General features: G+C 44.7%; 4 protein-coding genes across 5 annotated transcripts in view; 1 reads left to right on the forward strand and 3 right to left on the reverse strand.

The window, feature by feature from the left end:
• Positions 1 to 2307, forward strand: part of LOC143366114 (uncharacterized) — a 35734-nt gene extending 33427 nt beyond the window's left edge. For both annotated transcript variants that reach the window (XM_076806902.1, XM_076806903.1), the window contains exon 5: positions 552 to 2307. In XM_076806902.1, the coding sequence (XP_076663017.1) occupies positions 552 to 641 (90 nt within the window). In that variant the 3' untranslated portion in view covers positions 642 to 2307. The remainder of the gene's footprint in view (positions 1 to 551) is intronic.
• A 215-nt stretch (positions 2308 to 2522) lies between these two features.
• Positions 2523 to 4885, reverse strand: Und (methionyl aminopeptidase und). Its single transcript, XM_076806897.1, has 6 exons — positions 4699 to 4885; positions 4231 to 4305; positions 3833 to 4164; positions 3366 to 3770; positions 2880 to 3147; positions 2523 to 2805 (listed from the first exon to the last, which is right to left on the reverse strand). The coding sequence occupies exons 1-6, from the start codon at positions 4841 to 4843 to the stop codon at positions 2600 to 2602; spliced, it is 1431 nt and encodes a 476-aa protein (XP_076663012.1). The 5' UTR covers positions 4844 to 4885; the 3' UTR covers positions 2523 to 2599.
• An 841-nt stretch (positions 4886 to 5726) lies between these two features.
• On the reverse strand, positions 5727 to 9159 carry Gammacop (coat protein (coatomer) gamma). Its single transcript, XM_076806895.1, has 6 exons — positions 9030 to 9159; positions 7697 to 8795; positions 7047 to 7626; positions 6658 to 6977; positions 6390 to 6588; positions 5727 to 6315 (listed from the first exon to the last, which is right to left on the reverse strand). Exons 1-6 carry the CDS (start codon positions 9067 to 9069, stop codon positions 5929 to 5931), a joined length of 2625 nt encoding a protein of 874 aa, XP_076663010.1. The 5' UTR covers positions 9070 to 9159; the 3' UTR covers positions 5727 to 5928.
• Positions 9160 to 13064: 3905 nt separating this feature from the next.
• Snsl (snustorr snarlik) lies at positions 13065 to 16540 on the reverse strand. Its single transcript, XM_076806905.1, has 5 exons — positions 15240 to 16540; positions 14277 to 14357; positions 13934 to 14067; positions 13690 to 13848; positions 13065 to 13579 (listed from the first exon to the last, which is right to left on the reverse strand). The coding sequence occupies exons 1-5, from the start codon at positions 15295 to 15297 to the stop codon at positions 13361 to 13363; spliced, it is 651 nt and encodes a 216-aa protein (XP_076663020.1). The 5' UTR covers positions 15298 to 16540; the 3' UTR covers positions 13065 to 13360.
• Positions 16541 to 16758: the final 218 nt, after the last annotated feature.

The following is a 16758-nucleotide window of genomic DNA, read 5'->3' on the forward strand; positions in this document are numbered from 1 at the left end:
TTCCTTTGCACTTTTCTACGTCTGGTAGTATTATCTGGGAGACATTGAAGTGGGCAGGGTAACTGAGGTAGGGCCGTTCCTGCAAAAACAATATTGCCGCGCTTATTAATTTAATATTCTTTAATTAAGAATTTCATACGCAGTGTTTACTTTTATATCTACACTAGTTTTACTACTTCGCTTCGCACGAAATTTGATGTATTTATTTATTTTGTAAAAATAGTCACATTCATCCGGATTAGCTAGGGGGCTGTCCTTAAATTACGTAAGAGTAATTTTAGCGATTTCTTACCTCCTCCCTCCCCAGTATAAGAATTCGTAAGTTTAGATATTCAGCTATTCAGCTGTGTAAGAATTGGTATAATCGTAATAATAATCATTATTCTCCATTCCATATAAGGATCTGACACGCGCGATTGGTCGTAGCACTTCCCTTCCGGTTCCCTACCAATCGAGTTTACTCTAAAGTGGACTGCAGTATAGTAACTAACTTACCAAATCTGTATTGTTAAACAATGTTAGGATAAAGGGGTGTAAAATGTTTGTTTCAGTTGGAACAATCGCAGCCGACGATGGAACAGCGGAGCAACCTTCTCGTGACGGCGAGAGCGAAGCTGAGACCGCGCACGGATTCCCAGTGAATGAAAAGCGAGAGGAGGGAACAAACAGAAGCGTAGAAAACAAAAGGTCGATCGTGTAACGCGATAAGCATACACCCACACAGCCACGCCATCGCGGGGAAGAGGAGCGCAAGATTGATCCGCGCCGCGACGCAACGCCGCGTAGTTTCATCGCGTTTTGCAACTGTTGACCACCGTGTACATACATATACATATACGTAATCTGATAAGAGTTCGTTAATAAGCAAGAGGAGGATTACGCAACTCGTTGTCGATGGAAGGATCGCTGGCGGCGCGAAAAGGCAACGTCACCGTGTTTGCTGTCTGCGCGGATCTGCTCGCTGATAGTATATATTTACCCGTGGCTGTAACGCTTCGTAACCTGCGCGGTCTATCTCGTAAAAAGTAGATGAATTGCCTTACTCTTCCAAAGTCGTCAGAGGACGCGTCCGCGCCGCAGCCGGGGAGGGGGGATCAGAGTTTTCGTAATTCGTCTCCGTAACGTCGTTTCAGTCCGATTAGATAGTATCTAGCCCTAGCGTTAGGAACGTCGTCTTCCACAACCGGACGATCTGTATTTGCTGCGATCTTGAATTCGGGGCATCGTCACCCCCCTCCGGAGGCATTATCGTGGAAGCTGCGCGATATCTTTCCTCGGAGCTATCGATATTTCTCGGCCGACATCCATCGTGCCTACGCGACTGCGTAACTCGGGGAATTTGCTCATACGGCACAGTGGAGGAAGTGTCCTTGAAGGTCCAACTGAGTTTGGAGCTACGATGCGCGTAGCATTCTCGTCGCTTCGCTTAACAGCCGCTAAGGAAGAAAAGATGTCGAGGTTCGCGACGAACAGGCCTTAACAGAGCGCCTTGATGGGAGAAATAGGTGGCTTGACTATCCGTCGAGCCGGCTCGATATTTTGTTACGTGCTCGAGTAACGTAGTGTAATTAGAGGGGCGCGGAGGGACACAGTAGTATAGGAACGGATGCATGAATTAAGTGACAGAAAAAGTATTCGCGACATGTAAGTGTTAAACGTTAGCTTATTATCGTGCCTGAATTTCTATGGAGGCCAGACCTGAATATAGGAGTAAATACAGATAATTTTATCGCGATAGGCGGAATAGTAGAACGAGCACCCCGGGACCATCATCGTACATTCGTGAAATTCTATAGTAGGGGCGAAAGAGTTTGACTGTCCAAAACTAATAAACAAGCGCTCCCCTGTCACATGTACGCGATTGAATGGCAGTGGGGGGAGATTACCTTGGACAGCCAGAGTCTCTTGCCTAAAGCAGAGAAATGAAAAGCGTTGAATACGTTGACGTAGCAACATTTATTACACTTCAGTGTTCATAGTTCAGGGAAGGAATAGAACATATATTGTTACACTGTTTCAATCGACAGCGATCAGTATTGTAGGGATGCGATCGTTGCCTGGAGTTTAGCAGCTTTCCTATCGATCACGGTACGTTAAATGTACTCGATTCTGTTATTAATTGCGTAACGTACAATTCTACGGAACGGCGAAGTAACTGGCTAACGAAGGTCGCATGTTTCATTTATATTCTACGACAGACGCGTTGAATGCACCAAATTCTACCCCATGGTTGTCGCAAATCAATCGCCATTAGGGCTATTATCGATATAATTGAAGTATCAAATATATTTTATTCAACATTGATAACTCTATTTATCTAACCAGTGGAGTCATAAGGAAATGTTAAATCCGATGTTAATATTGACGATTCAAGATCATGTAAACAATTATTGTTATCCACATTCCAGGATGAAATTATGAAAATAAAACACAGAGACGAATATATATATATATATATATATATATGGCGAAGGGAGGCGGTGAATAGAATGTGTCGTTAGGTGATGCAATTAAATATCGCGTTATTAATCATAAACATTTATCGTTAGTGATTTTACACTGCGATGTTACAATACGGTTAAAGAACAACGGACATATTTTAATAGTCATCCCCGCGGGAGATAACTTCTTTACACGTTGGACGTAGAACGATGGTGTGCTCGAACTGAGCAGTGTAGCAGCCTTTCACGTCCACCAGAGGTGGATAAGCTTCCACTGCGCCCTTGTCGCACAGATCCTTCAGCGCCATCTGATACTTCGTGCAACCGACGCGATCCAGCCATCGTTTGCAGAAAGCCAGAGTACCTAAAACAAGCACATCGTATCCTTGTTCCTGATCGAATCAATCTGACGATCAGTTCCTATAAATAAATGTTTACCGAAATGCTTATTAATGCTGTTCAGCAGAGACTTGCTGCTCTGCAGTCTCAAACGAACGAAGCCAGCGTCGAAGCTCTTCATGTAATGGGAGCAATCCAAGTCGTCGTGCACGATTCCCTTTCCAGTGGACCCAAAAGTTTCGATAGCATAAAATTCATTCGCCTCCATCCTAGTAGCTTCGCCGCCTTTCACTATGGGCACAGTTTTGCCGGCGTGGATACGGTACGGTGCAATTGAGTGACCATTCAGATTTCTTATGGACTTTATCTGCGAATCAATTAAGAATCTGTAATTTCGGCCTTCGTTCGTGTTACGGGGAAAAGAACTGGGCATTAACTAAATGAAAGATTATTTAAGTAACGGATCAAATAGAAGTTACTTTAACTTTAGATTATTTGACGAATAATTTTTTTTAACTTTCATTCGTTATTCGAGATTCTTATTTAAATAAAATTCTCGCCCAACTCTGGTAAAAGCTAACGCACTGGGAAAGTTTTGCCATCCAAATCAATCTCGTACGACTCCATGACCTCTTGAATCGCAGCACCGACATCGCACAGCTGGACGTCGATGCCAGCAGCTTTGATCCCAGTGTTCGTAGCGTCGCGAACCGCTTCGATCAGCTTGTCGTACTTCGGATTGAACGTTAAGGTAAATGCACAGTCGATGATCCGGCCGTTGATATGCGTGCCGAAGTCTATCTTGGTAACGTCATCGTATTCCAAAACAGTTGGGTCTCCAGCGTTCGGAGTGTAATGAGCAGCGCAATGATTCCTGGAGCATCCCGTCGGAAAAGCTAATCCTGCTTTCAGACCATCTTCCCCTATCAATTTCCTGGCTGTGTTCTCCAGTTCGTTGCAGATCTCTATCATCGTCATTCCCGGTTTCACCTAAAACAGAAGAAACAGCGTCGACTACTTACGCTTCTAATATTTCTATCACCGAAGCGTACCCATTGCATAATATGCTTCCTTGTTTGTCTGTGAGCCTCGGCAGCTTGCCTAGCTTCGTTGTAAATATCGTTCTGAATTCTGTCGAGCGCACGCGCCTCTTCGCCCGCAAAGCGATCCTTTGCCATCCTGTGGTCTATCCCTGCCGCAGGAGGGTGCTCCATTATCTGCCCGATTGGGAAGTTCCCATCAGGGAAGAACTCCGACACGGGAACAGTTGGAGGATCCGTTTGCTGCTTAACGCCCCCAGCCTTCCCACGAGGCTTGCGTTTCTTCTTCTTCTTCTTGGCTTCTTCTGTCTCGGCGTCATTCTCTGCCGCCTCGGTGGCAACTTCTGCGAAACATGTTAAATGAACATCATGCTCCGGTCGCTTTCAAAGACGTTTCGAGGCGTGTTTACCTTCACCTGCCGGGGTATTGTCTTTTGCCTTGTCCTCCTCCCCCTCTGGAACATCTGCGCTAGCTTCACCAGCGCCTATGTAAAGTCAATTATGTTTACATAATGTTTCCTTCCGCGTGGCGGTTGATCATTTTTAAAAAGTCCCTGTACGCTACTAAAAGTATTGAAACGCTAGGGACGTTCGACGGATCGTAAAAGAGGTAACAGGAAGTGGAGACAGGTGCAAAGTGAGTTCCAAGGTGCATCGTCCTTGGTCGCGTTCCGTGATAATATCTTTCTTTATAAACTCGAAGTTGCGTCGCAGAAGACGAAAGTGTGGCGAATAATGTTGCGATGGAGACAGTATCGAATCTGAATGGTGGAAAATGTGCGTAGTATTTTTAAATGGGTGTAATCGGACGACGACACGCGATTGTCAGGAAATTTGAGCAGACGAGGATACACCCAACATGCAACCGAGCAACGCACCAGCTTTCTTCTTCTTTTTCTTCTTTTTCTTCTTCTTGGACGCCTCTACCGCGCCGGTTTCGTCCTCCTCGTCGACGATTTCGTCTTTCTCCTCGTTTACCAGCTTTTCGGCGGATTTGCCGACTTCATCCAACACGGCAGCCATTTTCGGAAGGAAGCCAAACAATCTTGAACTCCGAACAGGTCGTGAGATGAGCCCGGTCGATGAAGTAGGAAACCAGCTCGGAAATAGCTCGTTTCGCCAGTTCTCTGATAGTAGCGTTGTGATGGTATTCCATTTCGAATCGACGTTACTCTATTCTGTATCTTGTCTGTGGTTTCATCCCCTGCACTACAGGATGCTTCAAAACTAGTGACCCACTTACAAATATGTCATAAGAAACGTAAACCGACAAGCTTATTTAGTAGTTTTCTTCAAGGGCAAAGTGAAATAAATCTATTTGCTTTTACAAGATCTATTAACCAGTTAATTTTATATTACGACAATGAAGGGATATGAATTCCTATATCTGTCATTACATTTCTGAAGAGTTGCTACTGAAGAGATTCTACTGCAACTTATATAGGTTCAACATAAGCAGGCCACGGGGGCGAGGGGGTGCAAGGCTGTAAAGGGCCTCCAGAAGAAGGAAAAATGAAGAAGAGAGAAAATAAAAAAGTAAAATGAGAACGAAAAATTTGTATTTGATTAAAATTAGTTTAATTTTAGTGGCAATGTTGCGGACACACCATGTGGTGTGGTAAGTATACAATGGTATGCAAGGACTGTCAAAAAAGAAATTAAAATATAATTTCTAATATTATTAATGCTATGGCAATAAAAAAGTCATATATTTAAATATGTTAATGTTTATTTCTTTTATTTTCTTTATTATTGGTATTATTATCCTTTTTCGTGAAAAGTTGTTATGCTTATTTACTGTGGAGAAATTGTTTGGGACCTCGATATAAAGAAGCATGGCCCTGATGATACTACAAGGAAGAGGAGATCGCAGTTTGTCGAAGTATAAAATGAGAACCTCAGAGGATCTTATTTAAAGAGCCGTTTTATAATTATATGTACAAAGTATTACATAGAAATGGGGGCTTGCAGGCCCCGTATCATGATGATTCACGTAACAGTATCCTTATAATACTAGGAATAAGAAACTCGTGGTACAGGTTATCGATTTTCGTAGGAAGCATTCATGCATGCATGTACGTGCCTATTGTCGACCTAGTAACGGCGATTTATCCTACTGAAGAGATGATTAGTTCAGCGATATCCGGGTCTGGGCAGAGAACGGACAGCTGCATCGTTACTTGGTTGTCAGACAGTGCTAATCTGGCGCGCGCAAGAACCTCCTTGCCGCCTCTGAAAATCCCGCTGAGCAGCAGATTGTGCGCGGCAGCGTTCGCTGGTACTTTGTTGGTTTGTTCCACGGCGTCCAGGCCCAAGAAGCCTGTGAGACTTCGAATCGCCCCTTCCAGACTGTTCACGGACGGGCCCAGAGCGAAAGTCTCCTCCATCTTGCTAAACCCCTTCGCGGCGGCTGCGTCCCAAGCAGCGCTGAAATCCAATCCCTTGGTCCCCATGCCGCGGACTTGGTCGGCTAAAGTTACTTCCAAGTCCTCCAGCTAACGAAACAAAGGCTTCTCTTAACAAATTCGCTCTGCTGGAGAATTTTCATACAGTTGCGAAGGAAAAGTACCATATATTCGTCGTTGTATCCTTGCTCGGCATCAGGGACGCCTGTCGCAGGATCACAATCGCGCGCAATGAACCGCAGGGTTGTAGGAATGGTGGCGACACTGGCATGAACGTCTTCCGGGTACTTTAATACTGTGTACGTGGTTCCTGGCTCGTTGTATGGTAGCCGAGGGCATGGAACCTCGCAGACGATCGTATAGCTAGAGGCACGAAAATAATTGTACCAAAAATGTCACTATAAATTTGTTCCAACGTTCGCTAATATTTACCCCTCGGGTGGTTCGATCGCCACAGTGACGTCCTCGAGCAACTGATCGGAAAGTGTATTCACGCAATCGAATTGCAAGATGAGGATGTCCGTGAACGCGTGCTTGATGCACTTGACATTGTATTCCGTCTCCGACTCTGTCAACTCGAACACGGGCGACGACTTGTGAATCGAAGGGTCGCGAATCACCACCGACAGGTGCGGTTTCTGCGACAGCTTCTCCATGAAGCTTTCCTCCCGCGTCAGGCGAGGCTGTTGCTGTTTGATGGTTGCGTGCACTTCCACCTGGGCTGGCTCCTCCACTGTCTGTGCCGGCGGGACCTACGAATGAAACGAGTCGTAAAGTGGACACAATCGTTCTGAGTTTTTCGTATCTTTATCTGAGCTTACCTGCGAGATGTCGAATGCATCATCCATAGTGGTGCGCATGTAATTGCGCAAAGCTCTTTCCAGGCTGGGTACGGACAGAAGAGGCGGCTGCACCAACAGTAGGAGCGTAGGATCGTTCTGTTGCTGGAGGATGGCGCAATAATAGGCAGCGCGGTCGCGGACCTCGTCATCGGAGTCCAGCTGGCAGCGGGACAGGAGCACCAGCACGTTCGGGAGCAACGGTGGGCACGCCGCGGCGAAGCGCGCCAGAGCGGTGACCGCTGCAGCGCGCACGCTGGCGCTTTCCAGGATCACGCGGTTGTAGATGAAGCGGATGTATCTGGACGGCTGCTTGGAAGTTGGCCCCTCCTGGCCCAGCAAGTGGAGGATGCGCACCGCGAGGGAGATGTGCTCGCAATCCTCGATGAACTCGCAGAGATGAGCCAGCCCAGCTTCCTTCGCCTCTGCGTTCCCCTCCATAACGGCGATTATCGTGTCGGCGATCGCCGCCTTGTACTCCAGGCCTCCTTCGTCCCTCAGCATCGCGGAGAGGAAGTTCATTAGTACCGCGTGCTTGCGAGGGAACTTCTGGCACAGAGCTCTAAGGGAGAAGAGATAAATCGAAGCAACCGTGCGGTTTTAAGTGAGAACTGAAAGCATTATGACTGTACCTTATAGCCTGCACGACAACCACCTTAAACTCATCCGATATCTCTGACACGAAGCTTGCGATCTGTTTCATCAACCGATCCACTGAACTCTCCGCCCCAGTCTTCAGGAGGGTGGTGATCGCTAACGTAGCAATCGATCTGTTGGAGTCCGTGATCAGGTTCTCCAAATCTAGATTGCAAGTGGTGACTGCCATCGGATGGGTCATAGCGACTTTGTTCAGAGTCCTCACTGCGGCAAACTTTAAGGCTGGCTTTGGCGAACCGCAGAATAAATGGAGAACACTGATAGCTCGGCCTATTCTGCTTGTCCCGAGATGATTGACCAGCGCGTGCGCTGCTTCGTATACCACCATCTCCGACTTATGACGCAGGCAGGACTCGATAAATTCTAACATTTCCTGGCCCACGTCGTGCTCGTCTACCAACTTAGACGCCATTCTGATTAACATACACGCGGCGTAAGGGCTCTTTAGGCTGGTCCTCATGAGTTTCGTGACCAATTTGATTATTGCGTGCTTGTCTGACTTGCGTGCCTGATACAGGACGCCGAGAGCGTGGTACTGAACCATAACATTATTGGAATTCAGTGCTTCCTGGGCCTCGTTCGCCCATCTGCGCGCGACATCCCCAGAAACACTGGTCAGATGTAAAGACGAAACTAAAGCCGCGCTAGAGACAGCCGGAGAACGATCGACGATGGCTTGTTTCATGTAACGTTCGATGGCTGCCAGCATTCCGCCGTCAGTGATGGTGCATAGCGCTCTTATGGCGGCGGCTCTGTACAGATCCTCTTTCCCTGTCATATCCTTGGTCAAACTGGACGTCACTATGATCACGTCCTCCGCTAAGGAACTCAGTTCCTTGATGCCCAGGTACACCAGCCGTCTCAGAACAACGTCTCTCGATTGGAATAATTTGGTCATCGCGAAGAACGCTTCGGTTGCCTCCATCGTACCTAATTGCGTCCCTTGATTGAGCAGGTATAATATCTTTGTGAGAATGTGTGCGCATTTTCTTGGATTCACTGGAGTGTCGTTAAAAGTACGAGCTTCCTGGAGGACGGTAGTCTTCTCCAGATTCTGGAAAGGATTTCCCCCACCTGGTGGCAAGAGAATCACACGAAGGAACGTAAAATACAGACCGTCGATATTCTTTCACTCTGCTGTGAGATATTTGTGTATTCATTGGAGAGAAATTAGCTTTTGCACAGAGCAACCTTGTTTAAACCTGTTTACAAGTAGCTGTCACACTAATACGATCGATTCGTTTAATCCTGCTTGCGATCTGATATTTATGGTAGTAGTAGAGTGGAGTAATTTTCATTTATAATTACCATCTTCTTCCTCCTTTTTGTCACGTTTAAACGCATTCATTTTGCCAAACCGCCGCCGGAAAACTGGAAAATAGGGTACACGTCACCTCACCTCTTTCGCATGGGAACCATTGCAATGGTCCCCGCGGTGCGCGGTGTCCACAGTGGCAGATGCTTGGAACTACACCTGTATCTTCAGCTGCTGCGATAGTTCGTTCAATAGAAATTATCTACCGTCGATAAAGTCATTTACTTAAATTACATTTCAAAATACGTAGGCACAGACTTTTGAAACGGCACAGACGAGGTATAGAATAGGTTGGAATCGGTTGGTCAACGACTCACGCGGATTTCTTTCCGAAAATCCATTTCGTGGATCAAGACACTATGGCGTTCAGAAATGGCATTTCTTCAAAGCCCGTGCAAGCTATAAATTGCAAGATGACATTGTTTATTAGCACTTTGCGTACCCTTGCGAACCCTTTCACGTATCGTGCGCCGAAAAAAGTATTAAAAATTCACGCTGTTACTGATATTCCCACAAGTTTCTAATGCACTGTTTAATCATTCCAGTGAAGTAATAATAATTGGATTCCGTTTGCCGCCAACACTGAAATTTACAGTAAAATCTAATTTTAAAAGTCTCGCAGAAAGTTGCAGGATGCATGAGTGTCTTAAAAGTTTGTCTAGCCCTGAGAAATTAATCGGTTCAGTGAAGTGTGTGCATGGCATAGTGCATATTATCTCGTGATTTCTCAATTTCATCGATTACTGGACCATGTGGGAGGCCTTTTAATTTAACAGGATTCCATTCAGATATACCCGTTACTTAGAAGACTTTTTCAGAAACTGAAGGATGTTTAAAAACAGAAAATGATTTTGTAATCGTGTGCAACGCGATTGTAGAGTCAGTGCCTGTGTCTATCGTTTTAGCCTATACTTCGCCGATGTTAGTAACTAAGGGGGAGAAACAAGTATCTCACTCATATTTCTCCAAATATTCCTGCAACTATTCACTTACACTAAGTTCAACTAAAACGTATTTATACATTATAAATAATACTACGTGATATGTATAAGCATTAACATTAATGTATCGAACGATTAAACATTGAGAATAAAAGAGAATTCAGTCGGCACAGAAAATCATTTGCAAATCCAAGGCCAAATGTTACAAATTGCTTGATATCTCGAGTTCTATCGATTATAGTTAATAATAATTTATACTGGGCGGTTAGTGTAAATGTTGTTAACATTATTTGTCACAGCAATAGCCACTGGAATGGATATTTTAGCCGAAAATCCATTTTTGCCGAAGAATTCGCTGGATTTCGCAATTGTAACTAACCGTCGACCTTGTTTTCATCGGGGAACATCATTCCTCGAAGTCTACATAAGGAGCTCACGGATCTTCGTGTACTCAGTCGTCGTCGGTCCTCCGGGCTTGAAGGACCTCCTGGAACTCTGGAGCTGCCGAGCCACCTGGATCCACTGGACTTCCTGGGGACCTGGTTCTTCCTCCCCCTCCCCCCTGGAGCTGCCGAGCCACCTGCATCCACTGGACTTCCTGGGGACCTGGTTCTTCCTCCCCCTCTCCCCGGAGCTGCTGAACTTGCTGGGGACCTGGTCAGGATTTCAACCCTGGTTCTTCCGCCAGCCTCTCGCCCCTCTGGCCTGGGTTCGTTTATTCGCTTGGTGCTGATGAAATTTTGGGGTTCGGTAAGTCATTTAAAATTTTATTGTTTTGCGAATGTCAAATCTGATTTCTTCATCTGTCCTATTTCCATGCATACTTTCGAGAATTTTGCGCGAGTCGTTCTATTTTGTGTATTTCTTCGATGGGTTTGCATGATTTATTTTATTTCATGCATTTCTTCGATGGTTTTCTCTGATTCATTTCATCTCGTCGATGTCTTCGATGGTTTTCCCTGATTCATTTCATGTCTTCGATGGTTTTTCCTGATTTATTTCATCTCGTCGATGTCTTCGATGGTTTTCTCTGATTCATTTCATCTCGTCGATGTCTTCGATGGTTTTCCCTGATTCATATCATCTCGTCGATGTCTTCGATGGTTTTCCCTGATTCATTTCATCTCGTCTATGTCTTCGATGGTTTTTTGTGACTTCTGTCACTCTTTCCTTCAAGTACTTATCTCTGCGGTGGTTTTGCATGCTCGTGCGTGCTCTGCTGTTGGTCGAAATTATCTCGATCGTCTCCAACTCAATAAGCTTTTCCTTAATTTCTTTCCAGGCCGACCACACCGTTACTAACATATAGTAGTTGATTGTTTCAGCTTTTCAGGTTCACCGTTACTAGTGAAAAGTGATAGTGAAAAGTGATCGTGCAAAGTGACAGTGAAAGAAGACATCTAAGGAAGCCTAGGCTAATTTATTATAGTATGAAGTATTTAAGGTCCCATGTAAAATTGCCAAGCAGTCACTAAATCATTAACTTTGTTGTTCGTTTATTGGCTCCTCATCTGTGATGAGGAGGTTACCGCTGCTTCCGTTTGCGGAAGCAAGTGACTGAGCATGGAATCGGTATGGGTGGATCAGTTTCATCCCTTGGTGTTCTTGTCCAAAGGGAAAAGTTTCGGGCGTAGGGGGTGCACCTTTTGGTACACTGCCTGCGTAAGTCACCCGGTTCGATTACCCAATCTCCGTGTTGGACGGCTTGAGTCAGGTCAAGTGTTTGCTCCTGACGAGTCGCATCGGAGCAACAGGAATCGTCTGGGAGGCGCCGAGCGCTTTTCCCTTTCGACTTGGACAGCAGGGTGGTAGGAACTGCGCCGTCCAATACTCGTTTCATGCTTACCCTTCGCCTTTCCTTCTTTCCTGAATTTCTTTTAATCGAGCGATTGCTTGGCAGTTCCCTAGATTCTATATCTAAACCGAAGGGATCGATGGAACTTTGTTTCCATCCATCTCTTTGGTTTAGTAGGCTTCATGTACAGGGAGATCGATGGAACTTTGATTCCATCTATCTCTCTACGGGTCTCCAAGCGCAGCAACCTCCTCGCGGTGAGACCTGGTAATCGGTGAGAACCGAGCCGATGGCTGCGATTGTCAAATATTCTAGTCGTATATAAGAATTTCTTTAACTTGCAATACTATGTAACTTAAAATGTTGTTCGATTGTTCCTACCGAACCCCAGAACACGAATATAGTGTTAAGATGGAAGAATAAGTGCAAGTTGGAATATTTCAGCGAGACACTGGAACTGTTGAGTTTTTCACAATTTTTAAAGTCCTCTCTGCTTCAGCATTTTATTGAAATATACAAAGTTACAATTCCTTTGCGAGGTATTCCACGTTACATCATGAAAGCATGTCTTCCACAAATAATGTTGTTGTTTATATAAATTTGTATGTTAAATAAATTTGTTTTGCGTTAATGTGATATCGTTTTATTTTCTTCCTCCGTTCTTTTCCGTTGAATGAAATATGTTCATAAGACGATTTTTAAATTGTTACTCTAACAGAAACATTTGTAAATCGCGGGCATTGACTCTCAAAACATAAACTAGTTTTACTCGTGCTTAATTCTAGTTCCTACCACGCGTAGCGTTACAATCTGTTTTGAGACTTCACCGGTAACGTTGCACGCGACACTAAAATGGCAAGGGGGTCCTAGGACCCCCTAAACCGGCGACACAAAAATACATTGCTTGATAGGTCTATTCTATACCTCGTCTGTGGAAACGGCAAATTTTCGGGGGCGGTAAAATTTGGGGCGAACGAAATTAAAAAAGGGTTTAAAGACAGAGGCTTGGGATAAGTTTAAAAACAATTCACTTTTCTTTCATCTAGCAAATGAGCAATAACTCATACTGAATTAATTTTAAACTTATCTCAATTTTTAAATTAAAATATTTGATGATATTTCATGGAAAGGGCCGCAGACGCTTGTTAGTCTAGGGGCACCAAATCTCCAAATCCGCTCCAACTGCTGCTACCCCATCATATTTTACGTGAATGCTTTCTGTTGTTGGGCCTATCCTGTAGCTTGTCTGTGGTTTTATCAACCAAAATTGAATTTAGTTGAAAGTTCAAATATTAATTCTTTCACGTACACTTTATTTTCTATTAACATAGAATAGTTACATGTTCAAGTACAGTATACAATTATTCCAAGTTATTGTAGGCATATGAAAGTTTCATACACTGTAATTTTCTTCCCGTTGCATTTGTTTAGTACAAAAAAGTTAGTAGCGACACGCTTTCCCTGCAGTTAGCAATTACGTGGTAAACCCTTTGGCACTCGGACAGCGTTGGTTGATTTTGCCACTTGTTTTCATTATATACGCAGAATCTATGAAGAGTACTACTTCGCACTATCAACATGCTCTAAGTCACTCGCTTTTCTTGTCGCTCTGTGGTTTGTACAGTTTAGTCAGGTCTGAGATCGTACCTTTCCTACCATTCGATTGTGGAGGTCGCCCTATCCTCTGTACAGTTTTCTTTTCCACAGGAGCCAACGGATTCGCTTCACTGCCAAGTAATGGCGCTTGGTCTTCGGATGAAGTTACCATCCCATCGCTCCACTTTGCCAACCATTCACTGGCTGCAGTCTACGAGACAGAGGAAATATCAGAGTAAAAGTTCGTCCCTATTGTCTCCTATAATTCCTACGTACCAGGGTCACCGTAAAACACAAAGGAGAACAATTATCTAATCTCACCTTCTTCTCGTCACTTTGTTCTGTGCCCACAGCCCTCGCTAACTCCTCCGTCCCCTTCAACCGCGCCAATTCCTTCTGCAGCTTGCGCTCCAGCTGATACTTGGCGACTGCTTGAGCCAGCGGCCCAAGTTCTCCTTTCATCGCAGCGCTTAGCATCGCCTGTTCAGAGGAATCATCGATGATCAGGCTCACAAAATGGGTAACGCTGTAATTCGTTCTTTCATTCCTCGAGAGCGGTACTCACATCTCTACGCCTCTTTGAGCCAGATGCATCATTGCCAATGGGATCCGTTCTGGTCTGCGGTCCAAGCTCCACCAGCATTTGAAAATCCGCGTGGTCACCCAGCCGGAAACCCACTCCAACCCTGGAATCGGTACCTGTCGCGGGAAGCAAGGGGAAAACGGAAGATTTAGTCTCGCTAATTGCTGTACGTACAAGGAACGAGGCGCGCGGCCAGTGAAAGTGGCTCGCGTGACGCGCTGGATAGTGGATAGGCACGGCGAATCGTGGAAGACAAACTTCGCGAGAAAAGGTGCTCGTGGAACAAATGTGTGACACGGATGTGACGCAATCGCGGGGTATATACCTTTTTTTATCGGCGGGATATTGGAGTAGATCAGCGAAAGTATCGTGGGCAGCTCTTCCGGGATAATGAGACAGGTTGCATCTGAAACGATCGTTGGTGTGATTTTATTCATGGGAAGCGAGAGTTTAAAGAAGGAGGAAGTTTTATTCGAATTTGCTGTGGTATAGGTAAGTTGGGCTGTAACGTTTTAAGTAATTTATTTGGTATAGTTGCCCTCAGCTGGCAAACAATGTAAGATACTCTTGGGCAAGTAAATAAATGTGGGAGATATCGTTTGAGTTGGAAAATCTGCTACTTTTTTGTTTGTTTAAATACGTTTGTGACAACTATGTTATGGGAAACTCGTTTCCAGAAATTGCAGAAATTCTTTCTAGAAAGATATGTCTAAAGTAAGATTTGCTGAATGAAGGCCAGTGGCGGATTTAAGGAAAAAGGTCGAGGGGTCCATTTTTCAGGAAAATGAAGAGATAGTTTACTAAAAACGGGCCAAGTGTATAGAAAAGTACAGAAAAAAATGTAGCGTTTGGATAAAATAAAAAGGTTTTTTTTAAGATAGGGCCCTAGGGGGCCTTCTTAGCAGGGGCCCATTTTTCATGAAAATAAAGAGGCAGTTTACTAAAAGCAGTAATTATAATTGTGGGTAGGCCACTTTTGTCTCCTGGCAACCAATAATTTTAGACCCATTCTGTCACTGGCTATCAAAAAGTGCTAAGAAATTCGATACAGAATTGAATTCTCTTCGATCCTTCTCCAAGCACCTCGCGAAATTCCTGCAATTTATTTAACTCTTCTATCAGATCTTATGCAACTGCTATCAAAATACAATTTGCATAGCCCGTTAACTCATGAATGTAGAAACTCTTCATCGCTGAATCGGACTATGAACAAGGACCCTTGCATCACATAGAGACGGATTTCGCCAGAAGTAGGCGAAGGACGTTGTACGAACTGGGTAACACTCACGATCGTAAAAAATCAGCAGAATGCAGAGCTTGACTAGGACGTCCTTCGCGTTCAACATCTTCTCAGCGGTATCTTCTCTGTCTTAATCAGGTCTCCAGCTACGTCACACTAGCCATTTCGCCTTCGATCACCCAGAAAATAATAAACGAACGTCTACCCTGATGTCAAGCTACTAGGAGTCACTCAGGAGTCAGGACCAACGACCTCACGGTCTCAAGATACCACCGATCGCCGCGCTGATAACTCAAGTTCAGCTTCAATGACCTTCGTTTCTGTCCACTGGTCCCAGCAGAGAAGTTTTCTTTACTCGTATCAACCGTGGAGCACGTCGCTGGTAGTCGCTGGATGGTGGGCACCAGGCGGGTAGAAGAACGTTCACTGAGTATGGTTTATCGCCTCGTCGTTTTGCCTCTACGAAAGTGAAATCTAAGGCCCCGAGCTAGCGTCGGACCAGCCTACTCCCGGCGGACTGAGGCTAGTCGTAGGATACGATGCAAGAACCGCGTTCCTTGGCAGCGACGGTGCGAGAAAGACCCGCGGAAAAGAAGTCGCCGAGTGAAAGGAGACGTGGATCGGGGATCGAGGTCACCGGCAGGCCGAACGGCCGCCGATGGATCGGGGATGGACTCTCTCTCCTTTTCCTCCTCGACCTCCTCTTTCGCGCGCGCTTCAATTCAGACTCGGTGGAATTTTGGATACAGGATTGATTGTTTCGGGAAAATTGGGTGATTTTTCTTTTGGGGAATGTTAGGTTGGAGGTTTTTGCAGTGGCGGATTTAAGGGATAAGGCCCAGGTGGCAAATAAATTTACGCGCGTGTGGTACGATAAAGGGAACTTTTTCTTTTTTGGGCGGCAAATCTTCATTGGTCGCCCGTTAAATCCGCCACTGGGTTTTTGATTCAATAGATGGTGATTGGAGGGAGATGTTATTTCTTTCTTTATTTATTTATGGGAAATCCTTTGGTACATACTACATAGAGAATAGAGAAAGCATTATCAGAAAAAGATTATTGGCACGTTTGTCATGGCGGTCATTATTGACCATCGCTTCGAACTTGGAATTTTTCTTTTAAATGCTTGTAATAAATAAATCCCTGCGATTTGCAAAATGTCGAAGTATATTATTATCATTAGGAATGATATAGAACTGTAGAATGATAAATGCATCATGAAACCACGAAACATTCTTATTTCTGATGATACAGATTCGAAATTCGAATGAACGCGAGTGAATGAAAAGCGTTGGGATAATCGGATGGCAGTGTTGATTATGAAATTGATTGGACCGAGTGGAGATGTTTCGTGTTTCAATTCCAATTTCTAAGTCATCAGTAAAATATGAAGAAAGTAACGAAGAAATTTATTTCAATAATGTTTGAGGTTGATATTGGCGTTACGAATCTAAATAGATCATCTCGAGAAATCCGAACCTGTTCATTCTGTTTTTACTGTTTGGACAGACGTAGCGTGCTGCTCGCTGCATTTGTATATTTCGCGTTGCTTGAGATTACGTGAAAT

The sequence above is a fragment of the Andrena cerasifolii genome, chromosome 2 (genome assembly GCF_050908995.1).
Source record: "Andrena cerasifolii isolate SP2316 chromosome 2, iyAndCera1_principal, whole genome shotgun sequence".
In the NCBI taxonomy this organism is placed as follows: Eukaryota; Metazoa; Arthropoda; class Insecta; order Hymenoptera; family Andrenidae; genus Andrena; species Andrena cerasifolii.

Bases quoted from the DNA above. Each gene is read 5' to 3' on its own strand.
- Und (XM_076806897.1), bottom strand. From the start codon at position 4,843: ATGGCTGCCGTGTTGGATGAAGTCGGCAAATCCGCCGAAAAGCTGGTA. The intron at 4,306-4,698 runs GTGCGTTGCTCG...GACTTTACATAG, and splicing joins GAAAAAGAAGAAGAAAGCTG to GCGCTGGTGAAGCTAGCGCA. The intron at 4,165-4,230 runs GTAAACACGCCT...CATGTTTCGCAG, and splicing joins CAATACCCCGGCAGGTGAAG to AAGTTGCCACCGAGGCGGCA.
- Gammacop (XM_076806895.1), bottom strand. From the start codon at position 9,069: ATGAATGCGTTTAAACGTGACAAAAAGGAGGAAGAAGATG. The intron at 8,796-9,029 runs GTAATTATAAAT...TCTTGCCACCAG, and splicing joins CAAAAAGGAGGAAGAAGATG to GTGGGGGAAATCCTTTCCAG. The intron at 6,316-6,389 runs GTACTTTTCCTT...TTGTTTCGTTAG, and splicing joins GATACAACGACGAATATATG to CTGGAGGACTTGGAAGTAAC.
- Snsl (XM_076806905.1), bottom strand. From the start codon at position 15,297: ATGTTGAACGCGAAGGACGTCCTAGTCAAGCTCTGCATTCTGCTGATT. The intron at 14,358-15,239 runs GTGAGTGTTACC...CGATCGTTTCAG, and splicing joins TCTGCTGATTTTTTACGATC to ATGCAACCTGTCTCATTATC. The intron at 13,580-13,689 runs GTGAGATTAGAT...TCTGTCTCGTAG, and splicing joins AACAAAGTGACGAGAAGAAG to ACTGCAGCCAGTGAATGGTT.